Consider the following 19,672-nt stretch of genomic DNA (forward strand, 5'->3'; position numbering starts at 1 on the left):
GGGCCTTAGTGGCAGATGACATTCTCTTGGGCAGTTAGGGATTTGATGGATCCCTCATCGGCTAGATGTATTGTTCTAACCTTCACAGCCATTAAACTTTCAAGAGTAGAGAAACTTTTTCTCCCTCTTCAATTTGGTTTTCAGTGTTATTGTTAAAGTGTCAACAAGCAATGTTATTGTTCCAGTGTCAACAAGTCTCTCACAAATGTCAGCATGTTCTATACTTTGCCCAGTTTGCTCACAACAGATCTAACTGTTGCTGAAATAAAACCACTTGTCTCCAAGAATTTCAAAGCCATTGGCTCCTATGAAACAATAGAATTGACTGTACATTAAATGTTAAATATTTATGTGTTAAAATCATTATTTATATAGGCATTTCCAATGTAGATCTGTTTGCAATGTTTGTCCTTAACCTTACATGAGGGATGGAAATAAAGAAAGATAGGAACTTCTTTGTTTTTTTTTTTTGTTTTTTTTGTTTTTTTTTTGAGATGGAGTTTCCCTGTGTCACACAGGCTGGAGTGCAGTGGCAGTCTCAGCTCACTGCAACGTCCGCCTACCGGGTTCGAGCGATTCTTCTGCCTAGCCTCCCAAGCTGAAACTACAGGCATTTGCTACCATGCCCAGCTAATTTTTGTATTTTTAGTAGAGATGGGGTTTCACCATGTTGGCCAGGCTGGCCTTGAACTCCTGAACTCAGGTTATCCACCTTCCTTGGCCTTCCAAAGTGCTGGGATTATGGGCGTGAGTCACCACGCCCGATGGGAACTTCTTAAACTGAGGTGAATGAATGGCAAAAGCCATAGAACCCAACAACGTATGAAATATAATTGTTAATAAGCATAAAATGTTACAAAAATTCCCATACTGTAAGGTCTAAATAATCATATTCATATGTCATGTACGTTTATTAATAATAACAATTTTCCTTTCAACTGAGGTCTAGAGCAGATAATTATGGCAACAATTTGTCAAATAGACTCTGTTACATAGCAGATGATCAACAAATGAGCATCTGAATTGAATTGAATTTGTGATTAAATGAGAGATTTAAATTCAGTGATCCATAATGTCTCATTCCACTTCGATTTATGATTTTGTGATTTTTTTTTTTTTACTAAAAATTAGTTAAATGGTGAAAAGCTTCTACGTATGTGTATTGTCCAGTTTCTTCAAATTCAGAAGATGGAACTGCAAACCTCAAGGAATATTAGTAAAAGGGTCTAGTCTTCACTGGAGGCCAATTTTCATATTGGATGATATACATTAATATCAGATGCTAAAGACAGCATGCATTTTCATCCATTAGCATTTATATGTACTTTTAAAAAGTGTAATTCCACTTTTAAAATTCTTCATGCATTTTTGCAGCAATTATAGAAATCTACTTTGTTCTGCATCTGCAGTGATGAGTAGCTTTGTGTTTATTAGGAATTATGGAAAGCTCAGTTGAAACTATGCTTTCCTCTACTTGCTTATAATGTGGGATCTGATGAATACAAAAACCAGTAGCTCCTTTTTATGTAGCATTTAAACTATGTAATGTACTTCCCAAGAAATGTGGATTGATAAGATATTTTCTTCCTTTTTAAAATGAAGAAACTGAAACTCAAATGTGGTCATTTGACTAGCCCCACTCTGTAGGAAGCAGAATCAGGATTTGAACCCATTATTTTATTGATAATGTAGGTGGATTTTTGCTAAACCACACCACTGTTTCTCACAATTCTTTGCAAACTGTATATTCATGTGTCGAAAAATTTAATATCTTTTCTGACTTCTTTTGAATACACTAGGCTAATCTTCAAGGATTGTAAACTCCATGTAGGTTACTGGTTTTACTCTAAGGGTCTCTAGGCTAAACATGTAGTATTCGCTAAAAAAGTGCATGAAAATAAAGTGTGGAGACTCCATAAGATAACATTCTGCTTCGGTGAAGTAACCAAAACAGAAATTCAGAAAAAAATCTTGTCTGAGGTCGTGTAAAAAATAATATACTTAAGAATAAAATTAACCAAGGATGTGAAAGATTATTGCACCAAAAACTATAAAACATTGATGAGAGAAATTGAAGACACAAATAAATGGAAAGATATCTCATGATCATGGATCAGAAAAATGAATATTGTCAAAATATTCACACTACCTAAGGTGATCTACAGATTCATTGCAATTCCTGTCAAAAGTCCCATGACTGACACCCAACTGATTTTCAACAAAAGTGCTAAGAATACACATTGGAGAAAAGATAACATTTTCAATAAATGGTGCTGGAGAAATTGGATATCCATATGCAGAAGAATGAGATTAAACCACTACTTCTCATGATATACAAAAATCAACTGAAAATGCATTAAAGTCTTAAATGTAAAATCCAAAGCTACAAAATTACTAGGAGAAAATATAGGATAGTACTTTACTGTGGGCAATAATTTTTAAAATAAGACCTCAAAAGCAAAGCAACAAAAAACATAAATGGAAGGACATCAAACTGACAAGCTTTTGATCAACAAAGGAAGCAACTAAAAGAATGACAAATAGACCTACATAATGGGAGAAAATAGTTGCAAACTATATATCTGACAAAGGATTAATGTTAAGAATACATAGGGAGCTTAACAGCAAGAAAACAACCCAAGTAAAAATAGGCAAAATACATTAGTAAATATTTCTCAAAAGAAGACATTCAGATGTCCGACAGGTATATGAAGATATGATCAAGATCACTAATTGTCAGCGAAATGCAAATCAACACCACAGTGAGATACCTCTTCACTCCATTTAGAATCGGTTTTATTATAGAATTATAATAAAAAAACACAAAAGAAAACAAATGTTGGCAAGAAGGTAGAGAAGAGAACACTGACACACTGTGGCTGAAAATGTAAATTAGTATAGTCACCATGAAAACTGTATGGAGGTTCCTCCAAAAATTAAAAATAAAGCCGTAATATGCGTATGATTCAGTAATTTCACTACTAGATATATATCCAAAAGAAGTGAAGTCAATATGTCAAAGATATATCTGTACCCCTTTGTTCATTGCAGCACTATTTACAGTAGTCAAGATATGGAATCAACCCAAGTGGCCATTAACAGATGAATAGATTAAAAAAATGTGATATATATACACAATGGATAATTCTGCCATAAAAAGAAGGAAATCCTGTCATTTGCAACAATATGAACGGAACTGGAGGTGATCATGTTAGGTGAAATAAGGCACAGAAAGACCTTATTTCAAAACCTAAAAAATTGGAATCTAAAAATAAAATTGGGATCTTAGAAGCAGTGAGTTTAAAATGTGGTTACAAGAGACGGGAGGAGGAAGATGGGAGGATAGGGAAAGGTTGGTGGTTGGTCTGTGGTCCAAGTTACAATCAGATAGCAGGAATAAGTTCAACTTCTATTACACAGTAGGGTAAGGACAGTTAACAGTGATATATGGCATATTATAATTAGAAAATAATTAGAGAAACTTTTGAATGCCCTTACCACAAATGATAAATGCATGAGGTGATCGTCATGTGAAATACCCTAATTTGATCATAATACAACCTATATATGTATCAAACATCTAATTCTACCCCACAAATATGTACATATAATAATTTTTAAACTCTCCTAGCATTTTTAATAGTAATAACAAAAAAATTTAAAATTCACATGGAACCACAATATACCCCAAATAACTAAAGCAATCTTCATCAAGAACAAAGCTGAATGCACCATAGTTCTTGATTTCAAATTATATTACAAAACTATAGTAATTAAAACACTGTGGTGCTAACATAAAAACAGACACATAGACCAATGGAACAGAATAGACAGCATAGAAATAAACCCATACATTTACAGCCAATTGACTTTAAACAAAGATGACAAGAACACACAATAGGGAAAAGACAGTTTATTCGATAAATGGTGTTGGGACAACTGGAAGTCCACATGCAGAAGAAAGAAATTAGAGTCTTATCTCATACTATATATAAAAATCAACTCAAAATGGATTAAAGACTTCTATGTAAAACCTGAAATTTTAAAACTACTCGAAGAAACATAGGAGAAAATCTCCATGCCATTGGTCTTGGCAATGATTTTTTTGGATATAATACCAGAACACAGACAACAAAAACAAAAATAAATGAGTGGGACTGCATTGAACTAAAACGTTTCTACAGCAGCAAAGGAAACAACAAAAGTGAAAAGGCAACTTCCGGAATGAGAGAAAATATTTGCAAACCATATATCCAATAAGGGGTTAATATTCAAAATATATGAGTTCTAGTCCATTTTTGCATTGCTACAAAGAAATACATGAGGCTGGGTAATTTATAAAGAAAATAAATTTATTTTGGTCCAGGCACATGGTGGCTCATGCCTGTAATCTCAGCACTTTGGGAGGCCGAGGTGGGCAAATCAATTGAGGAAAGGAGTTGTAGACAAGTTGGGCCAACATGGTAAAACCCCGTCTCTACTAAAAATACAAAAATTAGCCGGGCGTGTTGACGCACACCTGTAGTCCCAGCTACTGGGGAGGGTGAGACATGAGAATCACTTGAACCTAGGAGATGGAGGTTGCAGTGAACCGAGATCGTGCCACTGCACTCCAGCCTGGGTAATAGAGTGAGACTCTGTCTCAAAAAAGTAAATAAATAACTAAAACCAAAAAACCAAAAACAGGTCTATTTTGGCTCACATTTCTGCAGCCTGTACAAGAAGCATGCCACCAGCTTCTGTTCCTGGTGAGGTCTCAGGAAGCTTCTGATCGTGGCTGAAAGTGGAGGCAGAGCTAGTGCATCACATGGCGAGAGAGAGGAAGACAGAGGGAACAGAAGAGGTTGGGAGGAGGTTCCACACTCTTTTAAACAACCAGATCTTACGTGAACTACCAGAGCAAGAACTCCCTCATCACCAAAAGGACAGCATGAAGCCATTCATTAGGGATCTGCCCCCATAGTCAAAACACCTCCCACCAGGCCCCATCTCTAGTATTGAGGATTGCATTTCCACGTGAGGTTTGGAGAGGACAAACGTTGAAACTATATCTAACTCATACAACTCAATAGCAAAAACTCAAACAACCAGATTTAAAAAATGGGCAAATGACCTGAATAGACATTTTTCCAAAGAAGATATGCAAATGGCCAGTGGGTATATGAAAAAGTGCCTAACATCACTAATCAGGGAAATGTGAATCAAAACCACAATGAAATACGACCTCACACCTGTTAGGATGGCTGTTATCAAAAAGCCAAAAGATAAATGTTGGCAAGGATGTGGAGAAAAGGAAAACTTCCATGTTGTTGGTGAGGACATAAATTGATACAGCCATTATGGACGATACCGTGGAGTTTCCTTAAAAAATCAAAAGGAGAACTATACGATCTAGGAATTTCTGGATTTGTGTACAAAGGAAATGAAATCACTATCTTGAAGAGCTGTCTGCACTCCCATGGTCACTGCAGCATTATTCCTAATAACCAAGATATGAAAACAGCACAAGTGTCTGTTGTAAGATGAATGGGTAAAGAAAATGTGAGATATATATATATATATATATATATATATATGTAACATGATGTTTTGACATGCATATGCATAATATGCATATATTTACGTATATGTGTGTATGTGTGTATATATATAATATACATACATATATATACACACATACACACATATACGTAAATATATGTGTGTGTGTGTGTATATATATATATATATATATCTCATATATATACACACACATACCCAGTGGAATAGTATTGGTCCTTTAGGAAGGAAATCCTTTCATTTGCCACAACATGGATGAACCTGGAGGACATTCTGTTAAGTAAAATAAGCCAGACATAGACAAAAAAACACTGCACGATCTCACTCATATGTGAAATCTAAAAACGTTGAACTCTTAGAAATAGAGTAGAAGGGTGGTTACCCAGGGCCGAGGGGTAGGAGAAATGGGGAGACTTTGCGTACAAACTTTCAAAGTTATAAGATGAATCCGTTCTGGAGATCTAATATACAGCATGGTTACTATAGTTTGTAATACTGTCTACTTGCATTGTATGAGGAGAGTAGATCTTAGATATTCTCACTGCACATAGACACACACACAAAGTCAACTGTGCGAGGTGATGGATATGTTTATTATCTTGGTTGTGGTAAACATTTCACAATGCATATGCATATCTAAACATCATGTTACATACTTTAACAGTCTACAATTTTTTTTTGTCACTTATACCTCAATAAATCTTGGGGAAGAAAAGAACGACCTCTTCTGAATTCTAGATTTCATGCCTTTTGTCAGTTCGTGGCCCCCAATTTGTCTGTGGTTGTGAGACCTTAATAAATAGCGATCCATTAAATGGTTAATTTAAAAAAATCCTGCTCTGAATAATATTCCATTCTTTGGATATACCACAGTTTATTTATCCATAGAGGAATCTTAGATGCATATTACCAGCTGAAAAAAAACTGAAAGGACTACATATACTGTATGACTCCAACTATATAACATTAAGGAAAAGGCAAAATTATGGAGGACAGTGTAAAGATCAGGTTGTCAGGGATTGGGGAAAGGTGTGGGAGAGGGATGGATGACTAGGCATATCACAGAGGGTTTTCAGGGCAATGAAATTACTCTGTATGAGTGGTGAATTCATGTCACTATATGTTTACTCACACTCATACAATGTACACTAACAGTGGACCCTAATGTCAACTGTTCACTTTGGATAATAGTGATGTGTCTGTGTACGCTCATTAGTTATAACAAGTGTACTTCTCTGGTGGGAATTGTTGATAATGGAGAAGGCTAGGCACGTGAGGGAGAAGGAGGTATATGGAATATCTCTGCATCTCTCTCAATTTTGCTGTGCACCTAAAACTACTCTAAAAAAAAAAAAAGAATATGTACTCTCTCTGATATTGTTTGTTAGCATGCTCTATAAATGTTAATTATGTCTACTTGGCTGTTAATGTCAATTTTTCTACATCCATACTGATTTTAATTTCACTTATTGCATTAATTACTGAGAAAGGAGCATTTATATATTAAAAAGTAGTCTAAAAAGCAAAAAAAAAAAAATCCTGCTTCAAAAATACATTGTTTGCCCTTCCCTGTGACTCCCCTCCATGTAAATTAATTGTCAAATCCACCAAATACTCCTTTCCATTTTTTCTTTTTTCTTTTTTTTTTTGTTTTTTTTTGAGACGGAGTCTCGCTCTGTCACTCAGGCTGGAGTGCAGTCGCATGAACTTGGCTTACTGCAATGTCCGCCCCCCCGGGTTCAAGTGATTCTCCTGCCTCAGCCTCCTAAGTAGCTGGGATTACAGGTGCACACCACCACGCCTGGCTAATTTTCATATTTTTAGTAGAGACCAGGATTTCACCATGTTCGTCAGGCTGGTCTCGAACTCCTGACCTCGTGATCTGCCCTCCTCGCCCTCCCAACGTGCTGGGATTATAGATGTGAGCCACAGAGCCCAGCCCAAATACTCCTTTAAGGCCCCAGCGACCAATACAATCACATGCACCTGGAATTTGACAGCTTGAAGTTTATAGCCTTACTAAACTGTTTATCTTATCTGTTGCTTTATCCCTCAAGATAATTCATATAAATCAGTTATTTAAGAATTTGAGAAAAGTGTGCCTTTACCTTAATGTGTTATATTATGTTCATCAAGATCCTGACTCATTTGTGACATTTGCTGTTAGAATGAAAACTAATTCCGACTTCATTATCTTTATGTACATTTTTATTATTTGCCACTTTCACTGTGAAGGTCATGGACAGTGTAATTGTGGAAGATGTGACTGCAAAGCAGGCTGGTACGGGAAGAAGTGTGAGCACCCACAGTCCTGCACACTGTCAGCTGAGGAGAGCATCAAGAAGTGCCAGGGAAACTCTGATCTGCCTTGCTCTGGGAGGGGTAAGTGAGGTCTCTCAGGGCTTGCCACAGCCTCTCCATCACGATTCAAATGAATTCAATGCACACACATCTCTTGTTGTTTGTTTGTTTTGTTTTGCTTTTGGTTTTCTGCTGTTTTTGTTTTTTATTTTTTATTTTTATTTTTTAAATTATACTTTAAGTTTTAGGGTACATGTGCACAACGTGCAGGTTTGTTACATATGTATACATGTGCCATGATGGTGTGCTGCACCCATTAACTCATCATTTAGCATTAGGTATATCTCCTAATGCTACCCCTTCCCCCTCCCCCCACCCCACAACAGTCCCTGGTGTGTGATGTTCCCCTTCCTGTGTCCATGTGTTCTCATTGTTCAATTCCCACCTATGAGTGAGAACATGCGGTATTCTCAGCGATAGTTTGTTGAGAATGATGGTTTCCAGCTTCATCCATGTCCCTACAAGGGACATGAACTCATCATTTCTTATGGCTGCATAGTATTCCATGGTGTATATGTGCCACATTTTCTTAATCCAGTCTTTCATTGTTGGACATTTGGGTTGGTTCCAAGTCTTTGCTATTGTGAATAGTGCCACAATAAACATACATGTGCATGTGTCTTTATAGCAGCATGATTTATAATACTTTGGGTATATACCCAGTAATGGGATGGCTGGGTCTGGTGGTATTTCTAGTTCTAGATCCCTGAGGAATCACCACACCAACTACCACAATGGTTGAACTAGTTTACAGTCCCACCAACAGTGTAAAAGTGTTCCTATTTCTCCACATCCTTTCCAGCACCTGTTGTTTCCTGACTTTTTAATGATCGTCATTCTAACTGGTGTGAGATGGTATCTCACTGTGGTTTTGATTTGCATTTCTCTGATGGCCAGTGATGATGAGCATTTTTTTCATGTGTTTTTTGGCTGCATAAATGTCTTCTTTTGATAAATGTCTGTTCATATCCTTCTCCCACTCTTTCATGGGGTTGTTTGTTTTTTTCTTGTAAATTTGAGTTCATAGTAGATTCTGGATATTAGCCCTTTGTCAGAGGAGTAGGTTGCAAAAATTTTCTCCCATTTGGTAGGTTGCCTGTTTACTCTGATGGTAGTTTCTTTTGCTGTGCAGAAACTGTTTAGTTTAATTAGATCCCATTTGTCAATTTTGGCTTTTGTTGCCGTTACTTTTGGTGTTTTAGACCTGAAGTCCTTGCCCATGCCTATGTCCTGAATGGTGTTGCCTAGGTTTTCTTCTAGGGTTTTTATGGTTTCAGGTCTAACATTTAAGTCTTTAATCCATCTCGAATTAATTTTTGTATAAGGTGTAAGGAAGGGATCCAGTTTTAGCTTTCTACATATGGCTAGCCAGTTTTCCCAGCACCATTTATTAAATAGGGAATCCTTTCCCCATTTCTTGTTTTTATCAGGTTTGTCAAAGATCAGATAGTTGTAGGTATGCAGCATTATTTCTGAGGGCTCTGTTCTGTTCCATTGGTCTGTATTTCTGTTTTGGTACCAGTACCATGCTGTTTTGGTTACTGTAGCCTTGTAGTATAGTTTGAAGTCAGGTAGCGTGATGCCTCCAGCTTTGTTCTTTTGGCTTAGGATTGACTTGGCAATGTGGGCTCTTTTTTGGTTCCATATGAACTTTAAAGTAGTTTTTTCCAGTTCTGTGAAGAAAGCCATTGGTAGCTTGATGGAGATAGCATTGAATCTATAAATTACCTTGGGCAGTATGGCCATTTTCAGGACATTGATTCTTCCTACCCATGAGCATGGAATGTTCTTCCATTCGTTTGTATCCTCTTTTATTTCATTGAGCAGTGGTTTGTAGTTCTCCTTGAAGAGGTCCTTCACATCCCTTGTAAGTTGGATTCCTAGGTATTTTATTCTCTTTGAAGCAATTGTGAATGGGAGTTCACTCATGATTTGGCTCTCTGTTTGTCTGTTATTGGTGTATAAGAATGCTTGTGATTTTTGCACATTGATTTTGTATCCTGAGACTTTGCTGAAGTTGCTTATCAGCTTAAGGAGATTTTGGGCTGAGAGAATGGGGTTTTCTAGATATACAATCATGTCATCTGCAAACAGGGACAATTTGACTTCCTCTTTTCCTAATTGAATGCCCTTTATACCCTTCTCCTGCCTGATTGCCCTGGCCAGAACTTCCAACACTATGTTGAATAGGAGTGGTGAGAGAGGGCATCTCTGTCTTTTGCCAGTTTTCAAAGGGAATGCTTCCAGTTTTTGCCCATTCAGTATGATATTGACTGTGGGTTTGTCATAGATAGCTCTTATTATTTTGAGCTACATCCCATCAATACCTAATTTATTGAGAGTTTTTAGCATGAAGGGTTGTTGAATTTTGTCAAAGGCCTTTTCTGCATCTATTGAGATGATCATGTGGTTTTTGTCTTTGGTTCTGTTTATATGCTGGCTTACATTTATTGATTTGCATATGTTGAACCAGCCTTGCATCCCAGGGATGAAGCCCATTGATCATGGTGGATAAGCTTTTTGATGTGTTGCTGGATTCGGTCTGCCAGTATTTTATTGAGGATTTTTGCATCAATGTTCATCAAGGATATTGGTCTAAAATTATCTTTTTTTGTTGTGTCTCTGCCAGGCTTTGGTATCAGGATGATGCTGGTCTCATAAAATGAGTTAGGGAGGATTCCCTCTTTTTGTATTGATTGGAATAGTTTCAGAAGGAATGGTACCAGCTCCTCCTTGGACCTCTGGTAGAATTCAGCTGTGAATCCATCTGGTCCTGGACTTTTTTTGGTTGGTAAGCTATTAATTATTGCCTCAATTTCAGAGCCTGTTATTGGTCTATTCAGAGATTCAACTTCTTCCTGGTTTAGTCTTGGTAGAGTGTATGTGTCGAGGAATTTATCCATTTCTTCTAGATTTTCTAGTTTATTTACATAGAGGTGTTTGTAGTATTCTCTGATGGTAGTTTGTATTTCTATGGAATCAGTGGTGATATCCCCTTTGTCATTTTTTATTGCGTCTATTTGATTCTTCTCTCTTTTCTTCTTTATTAGTCTTGCTAGTGGTCTATCAATTTTGTTGATCTTTTGAAAAAACCAGCTCCTGGATTCATTAATTTTTGAAGGGTTTTTTGTGTCTCTATTTCCTTCAGTTCTGCTCTGATTTTAGTTATTTCTTGCCTTCTGCTAGCTTTCGAATGTGTTTGCTCTTGCTTCTCTAGTTCTTTTAATTGTGATGTTAGGGTGTCAATTTTGGATCTTTCCTGCTTTCTCTTGTAGGCATTTAGTGGTATAAATTTCTCTCTACAAACTGCTTTGAATGTGTCCCAGAGATTCTGGTATGTTGTGTCTTTGTTCTCATTGGTTTCAAAGAACATCTTTATTTCTGCCTTCATTTCGTTATGTACCCAGTAGTCATTCAGGAGCAGGTTGTTCAGTTTCCATGTAGTTGAGCGGTTTTGAGTGAGTTTCTTAATCCTGAGTTCTAGTTTGATTGCACTGTGGTCTGAGAGACAGTTTATTATAATTTCTGTTCTTTCACATTTTCTGAGGAGTGCTTTACTTCCAACTATGTGGTCAATTTTGGAATAGGTGTGGTGTGGAATGCACACACATCTTAATTTAAAAGACAGCTGATATCCCTGAATGAGGGGCTATTAGTCTTTTTAGAACTAATAATCCAATTTCCATGAATGAAAGTACACGGAGAAATATATTTCTCTTTCTCTCTATATATGTATCTTTTGCACACAGACTCTCTCTCTCACTCACTGTCAGTCTACTTTAGCCTTAAGGTATGTTCAATTTCAGTTCAGTTCAGTTCAATGTTACATTAAAAAAAGAAACACAGTTTAGACGTTTGCTTAAAGCTTTCTGAATGAGACCATCTAATTGTCCACTGACATTTATGAAACCCAGTAGGATTATTTTGAGGACAGTGTTTGCTTTTGAAAATTCATTGTATAAACAAATAGCTATGAATAAGCTTTTGTCATTTTAGAAGGAAGGCATGTAGCCTCAGGTGTGTTCTTGATATCAGATCAGTACAAATTGGAGAAGGACAAATTCATCTAGAAGAACACATTCCTCTTGATTTATCAAAATAAGAAATTCAGTTTCACTTCTCACATGAGAATAGCAAAGTTAATATGAAATGTGCTTTTGAAGAACTCGTAATTGACATTATTACCAATTTTGTTCAAGAAAGAGGAAACAGAGAAATACTTTCTTCACTTGAACATTAGATCAGAAATTTAATTTTACATTGCATTTTTCTTTTTTAAAAAATGTGTTTTAATAGGGATATAATTCACATACCATAAAATTCACATACCGCTCAGTATTTTAATATATTAACATACTTATGCAGCCATCACCACTGTCCAATTCCAAAAAAAAAGTTTATCATCATAAAATACCCTGTTACCCTATAGCAGCCACTCCCCATTCTCTTGTCCCAGAACCCCTAGAAACCACCAATCGACTTTCTGTCTCTGTGGACTTGTCTATTCTGAATATTCCATACAAATGGAATCATAAAATACGTGATCTTCTTGCATCTGGCTTTTTTCACTTAGCATAAGTGTTGGCAAGCTTTATCAAAGTTGTAGCATATGTCAGTCCTTCATTGCTTTTTATGGCTGAATAATATGCTGTTGTATGGATACACCACAGTTATTTAACCTTTCATCAGTTAATGGGCATTTGGACATGGGGTTTCTACTTTTTGGCCATTATGAATAATGCTGCTACAAACATTCCTGTGCGAGTTTTTGGGTGGACGTGTCTTTTAATTTCTTTGGGATCTGTATCTGCGAGTGGAATTGCTGGGTCATAGAGTCACTCTGTTTTACCTTTTGAGGTAGCGCAGGACCGTCTTCAAAATGGTGATACCATTTTACATTCCACCAGCAGCATGTGGAGTTTCCAGTTTCTCCACATCCTTGCCATTTCTTGGTATTGTCTGTATTTTTGATTCTTTAGAGTATTATTTATAAAGAAAACTCCGTAAAGTGTCTCAGATTGTTTGCAGCATAGTTATTTTCTCATATCCAGTATTTTCCCCTAATGGTTGTAAGTAGAAGAGTAGAGGAGTAGGATATGGGTATAATAATTTATTTTAAATTTCAAAAGTATTTTTGACTAGCCCTATATTTCACCAGTAACCCCAGACAGGAATCATCGTTGTATCTGCATTGTAATATTGTCATTATAGTGCTGCATAAGCCATCATGCTTTTAAAGCAGCAACAAAGATTAAAATTGGTATCCCTGAGACTGCTTAGTTACCAACACTTGTAATCTACAGCAAAAAATAATTTTACATTATTATTTTACATGTACAAAAAGCTCTGTCTCTTGGGCCCAGCCATGTAAAAAAATGAACATAGGAAGGCTAACCACTGTCTCTTAAAAAAAAAATCGTGTATATTTTCAAAAATGTATTATAATCCTGGGGACAATTCCATTTCAAATTGAAAACCTTGGGAGGGAAAGAAAATGACTTTATCTCAAAAAGAGATTTTTGATCTTGAGGATACTTTTTCATTTACATTTAAGTTAGAGAACTTTAGGTACAGTGATTTTTACTGTTTTCTTAAAGTGGTAAACAGAGCAAAGGGAGGTCTGATATCTTAAAACATTATTTAAAGGGTTCACATTTGGTAAAATTATTTAAAATCCAAATGGTTATGTCGCCAGTAGAAGTAAACAGAACAGAAACCAATAGGGATATGCACTTATATTTTAAAACAAAGAAATGAACAAAATGTATACTTTTAACAAATGCTTTTATATAATGGAAAAATAAGAAAAGCATACAAAATAGCTCTCAAACAGAGAAAATCACTGTAAGTATATACTTATACCAATGGTTTTTCATTTGTCTCTAAATTTTTTAATGTGTAGAACAAGTAAAATAAAATTATTGGGGACTTAATATATTGATCTTTTATAAACTCCACTAGATTTTTCCTCAAACATGCATATTTCCTTTCTTGAGATTCACTAACTTATTTAGCTACCATTTTTTAAGCAATAGAGTATGTTCAAACTTTATTTTATTAAAAAGGTGTTGAATAAATGTGTAGAATTTTGATTTTTGAAATTGTTTGTAATTCATTTCAGCCTCTTGAAGTGCTTTAAAACTAAATAAGCTTCATCAGTTTCCTTACATGAGCAAAGAGATTTCGCAGGGAATCATGACAATATGTAAGATTTTTGAAAATGGAAACCAAGAATTTATGACAGCCAGTTGAGTGCTTTTGGTCAAGGTCAGGGACCCTTTCTTTCTCATAGTGCTACATCGGCAAACTCATTGGCACTGGATGTTTTGAAGCAAATGACCATTATGAAAACTTTTAAAGAGTTCTTTTTGCAATTTATGAATGAAAACTGCAGCTGTGGTTACATGAATTAGGAAAGCAATTATAAGACCCATCAGTTTCTCAATCCTGACAGCCTCATCAGCTCACCAGCTGGAAAAAAAAATCCTAGTAGAATATACTGAAGTTCATCAGGGACCAGGTGAAGGCAATATATATGTGTATATATATCCTTATATCATATATATATGATAATATATATATCAGAAATTAAGTTAAATTTCTAATTTCTTGTTTCTGCTCGTGGTGACTAAGTGTGATCATTACGTCTTGAAGGTAGAATAACTTAGATGATATCTTACATTCTCTATCCTGTGATTCCTTGATTTCTGTACCATATTGGCTGTAGATATGTTTTCATGTAACTAGATGTAGCTCATATAGCCAATATAGATATGAAGACATTCATCCTAATTTTGGTTCCTGGGCATAAAGGTGGGAAAACACTTTCTCTAGTCTCCTAGTGTTCTGCTCAAAAACTATAATGGCTTATGATAGGCTAAACATTAGTTTTACATTCTTCCTGATTAAAGAATACATCATTATTATTATCGATGTTCTCCTGAGCATGAGTTTGACTTTGGCTTAAAAAAAAAGTGAGTAAAATTAATTTGCATCATATCTGAGCAGAAGCTATAAGAGGCAGTGAAAAATCTGCCATTCTCTCAGGCAGGAGGATTTGCAGCACTGGAGATCATCTCTGACCCATTAGCCTGGGTCTCTGAATGAGGATGGGTAGCAGAAACCTCTATTAATCCACCAAGGTTCTATGATGTGAGTGAGAAAGAAACTCCTGTTGTTTTAAACAAGTGAGATTTTGGAGGGAGGTGTTATCGCAGGAGAACCCCTGACTGATAATCGATTCCCCATATAAAATGTAGGGAATGTGGTTAAGCCAAGGTAAACAAACACAACAAAAAATCATACTTACATAATTTATATTTTATATACATAATTTATAAATGCCATAATTTATATTCTTGTAGCAGGATTCATGTCCAAATCTCTTAATATTAATTCTTGGATATGGAATACATAGGTCTAAAAAAACCATGCATATATTTTATAAATGATGTATTTATGCTGTCCTATCAACGGCATTTATGTGCACTTAGTCAACAGGTAAAATGATAGGAACATTGAATACATTTTTAAAAATTTCCTAAAAACACAATGAGGCAGGAAGACATATAATTATTATTCTTTTTACAGAAAAAGAAATTAGATATCTGAACAGTTTGCCATTTTACATAATTCCAGTGGTGCAAGTTTAAAAAAAATTAATACATGTTCTCTGACTCCAAGGTTGTTGTTTTGGATAACTTACAGGTTCTCGTTACATGCCAATTTATTGGACAATATCTATTAAACATATTTCCTGTTACAAATATAATTCTGCAGAATCATTGAAATGGCTGCATAATATTCCATTATATAGTTGTAGCAAAATAATTCAATCAATCCTCTTTTTATTAGATATCTATATGTTCTCTTATTCAAGTTCTAAATGCCATAATTTATATTCTTGCAGCAGGATTCATGTACAAATCTCTTAGTATTAATTCTTGGATATGGAATACATAGGTATAAATGAAAAAAATAAGTATTTTGAAGAAAAAAGTCCAATTTATAATCTCTAAAATAAATTATACAGGTGTGCTCTCCTGCCAGGGGCATAAGAAAAGTCTTCTTCACCCACTACTAGTGACAATTTAAATAATCTGTTAGTTCTCAATGTATTTTGCTGTTGGTGTTACAAACTTTTGCCAGTTATCAAACTTCTTTCATTGACTTCTGTAATAATCAAAGTGCATGATTTATCTGCAGGCATTATTATGCAGAGGCTTGTGTTTTCAGTATTTGCCTTCTTTGATCATCGTTTGTCCTTGTGTCTAAGTCATCCTTTCATTTGATACTGCAATCCCATGTGCTTTTCTTATCTGTTCTGTTTGCTCTTTGGTTTTCTTTTATCAGACTTGTTCTAAGCGGTATTGCATATGTTTTAGTTCCTTAAACACATAATCATACACCCCCATAAGGGAAGGTGTGAAATGGGGGAAGAATGATAGATGGAGGCTAATTATTTAATATTGTAACTTCTAGAAAATAGAAACCATGTCCTCATTTTTATCAATTAGCATGCTTTAATTAATGAATTAAGAATTGTTTCAATTCCCTTACCTAGGAACATACTTTCAAAGAATAATAGCATGCCAAATTCTCACCATCTGGATATTTTTCAATGAAGTCACAATTTATCTTTCCTTTTTATTGGCAAAGCCCATCTTTAATTTCCTGTTTTATTTTTCAGAGAAGTTTTCATGATACATGCTTTCTTTCCTTTTTATTTTCTCTTTTTTTTTTTGACCTGTGTGTTTTTTACTCTATGTAATTTTGGACAGCTGAATCATTACCTTTGTTATTCATGTTTACAGAGAGTTTATTTATTTGGAACAAAGAGAAAGTTTAAAAATTTGGAAGTCCTCCAAACATTTTCAGTTAAGCAGCATACCATATATAGTGATTCTGATTATATTTTAAAATCCTTTGTGGCTTAATTAACCATCTTATCATAAGTTTGCTGCTGCAGGAAATGTGCTGAGTGTTTAGGTGACAAGGGAACCCCAATGTGTTCTTGCAGTAGTACTTTGAGAAAGCAAGTGGAATTCAGATTTACTCTATTCTGAGCTTTCTGCTAGATTGATTCATTATTTCTGCCAGTGCTAGAGGACCCTGGAATAGTCATGCACTGAGTTACGCCATTCGAAACCTAGTTTTTATAAACTATAGCCAAAGATGATAAATAAATGACCCTGCAAAATTAACTTATTTACTATTTCTTATCCAAGAGGAATGGTCCTGCTTTTAGTGTGCATCAGATAAGGAGAAATATAAATGAATTGGTGAATTGTTTCAGAAGGAAAGGCCTGGACTTTGTCATGTTATGGACATTAAATGACAAGAATAAGCCTGCATACCACCAGGGAGTCTTCCATGCACCTTTGATCATGCTTTGCACTGACAATGCCCACTATTACGGCTTGTATATGCTCTATTACCATGCAATAGCCCATAATAGTACCATTATATGTAGAAATAGAAGAGCCTGTTTATCATTTGCTTTCTTTATACTCATTATGATATCTTAAACTGTATATGCATCATACATTTCAGAACACATCAGTAATGTAATTGTTATTTATTATGAGGTTATTAAGGATAGTATTGATATGAGAAGACTGAGATCAAGGGAGAATTAAATAGGGTGCTTCTGGTATCCTTTATCTATCTTTATGATGCACTTGGATTTCTGTGTTGGGACATTGTGTATTCTCATAGAGATAGCTAAAGGTGCAGGTGCTCAGAATAGTCGTCTACTTGAAGGTCCTAGTTAAATCCAGTATTAAATCTGTCAGTCATATGATGAAGCAGCATTTACTAAGCTAATAACATAATCTGCATATGTGAAAGGAAATTATTAGAGGGAATGGAACAGAGCCTTGTTAAATAGAAGAGACGATCTCATTCAAGTTGATTTTTCAGAGACTCCCCTTTGCAGTGGGTATTTATGTTCCTTATTTCTCCTCTTGTGTTTGATCTTGCCTTTCATCTTGCTATTGTTATATCCAACAGAACAGAGAGAAAAGAAGAATCCAGAAGCTGAATTTAACAGTTTTGTTTATTTTTAAGAGACGGTAGAAAATAATTCAGTGGAAAATAATAAACATATTTTAATTAACTGAGGTTTTTCTAACTAATAGTCCCGAAAACTGTATTACTACCAAGTAAGAGAGAGTATTTTTTTTCTGTTCTAAAGAAACAATCTTTATCTACGGCAACAGAACAGTTTGTATCAAATATAGGAATTGATCCAAATAAATAGACAAGTTTCATTACATTTTGCATTATTTTTATGTTGTAAGTTGAAAACCAGTGAAATTCTTTGGCTAAGGTAACTTCCTAGTAAAGACTGCAACCAATATTGTCAGAATCTATCTGAAACGAAAATAGAAAATTGGACTTGAATTTAATTCCAATTTCTCCAAGCAAGCTTAAAATAAATGTGTGACAGGTATGACAGTTTTGTTACTATGATTATATATTTATTTCTATTAAAACACTAAAATTATAGTGCAGATTGTAGTGGAGAGCTTTAGCAGTTATTTACCTGATTTCATTCAATATAAACAGGCAAACCAGATACTTTTATGGGAAACAATTTGCTCTGGTTATCAGCCGTAATCTTCATAGAATCAGCCTCAACAGATGTTCTTTCTAATAGAAAACCAATGAGGCAGAGTGTTATCTCTTTGTGTAGCTTGTAGAGTCACATAGCTGATCAGAACCTGCGATGCCCCTCTTAGGATACACAAAACTTAACAGGGCTGGTCATTGTGCTATAGTTGCAAAATGAATGCAGATACTCTATACTCACAGCATACAGACAACATGTACATCGCATTTTCATAAATGATGTTGCTTATCATAGTTAATCTAATATTTATTGATCTTACCACCATGTATCTCTGGACTAAGCCAGTGGTCAGAAAACCTAGGGTTAGGCCTACATTCTCTTTTTGTAAATAAAGTTTTATTAGATAATTGCCATGCTCATTTGTTTACATATAGCTACTTTCTTGCTGTAATGGCAAAGTTGAGTACTGGCCACTGAGAGCACGTGGCCCACAAAGCCTGAAATATTTCTCATGTAGCCCCTTACAGAAAAAGCCTGCTGCCCCTGAGCTAAGCATTTGTGATCATTGTGACAAATATGTCGGGAGAAGGGATTGAGTGTCTCGAGAATCAGAGGAAGATGACATTTGCTCAATCTGTGTGCAAATATGGCTTCATGAAATGAGTGAACCTAGTGGGTGTCTGCAGAGATGAGTAGTAGCATTAGCCAGACAATAATTTAGAAAAAATATAAAAGGACATCCCAGGTAGGAGGAACAGCAAGGGCAGAAACTCTGAGTTATGATGAGAATAACGTGTAAAGAACAGGAAGCATACTCACTTGCGATGATTTAGAAAAAGTAAGAAAATGGTGGGAGACAGCCTGGGGGGAAATATGTCTCTCCCCCACTACCTAACTTCTTCTTCTGTGATTGACAGGTTTCAGACAGAAAAAGTCACTTCTTTGCAGAGCTCTCTATGTCATAATTGTCTTATGAGGTTAATTGTTAGTAAAATGATGTCATAGAAATGCCAAGTTAACGTTGCTTCATGCCCATCCATTGGGTCATTGCTAAAATGCCAAGTTTTTTTTAACTGAATTTAGCGAGATTCAAGTTTTTCCATGAACAAGACAAATACTTTAGCATCCTTTCATGTGCCCTTCTGCACCTTGTATCATGTTTACTTAACTACTGACAGA

General features: G+C 35.4%; 1 protein-coding gene across 1 annotated transcript in view; it reads left to right on the plus strand.

Annotated features, from left to right (window-relative positions):
• ITGBL1 (integrin subunit beta like 1) overlaps positions 1-19,672 on the plus strand; it is a 265,662-nt gene that overhangs the window by 136,451 nt on the left and 109,539 nt on the right. Inside the window, exon 7 of the mRNA XM_003270154.2 lies at positions 7,795-7,941. Within this exon, the coding sequence (XP_003270202.1) occupies positions 7,795-7,941 (147 nt within the window). The remainder of the gene's footprint in view (positions 1-7,794; positions 7,942-19,672) is intronic.

The sequence above is a fragment of the Nomascus leucogenys genome, chromosome 5, assembly GCF_006542625.1.
Source record: "Nomascus leucogenys isolate Asia chromosome 5, Asia_NLE_v1, whole genome shotgun sequence".
Taxonomy (NCBI): Eukaryota; Metazoa; Chordata; class Mammalia; order Primates; family Hylobatidae; genus Nomascus; species Nomascus leucogenys.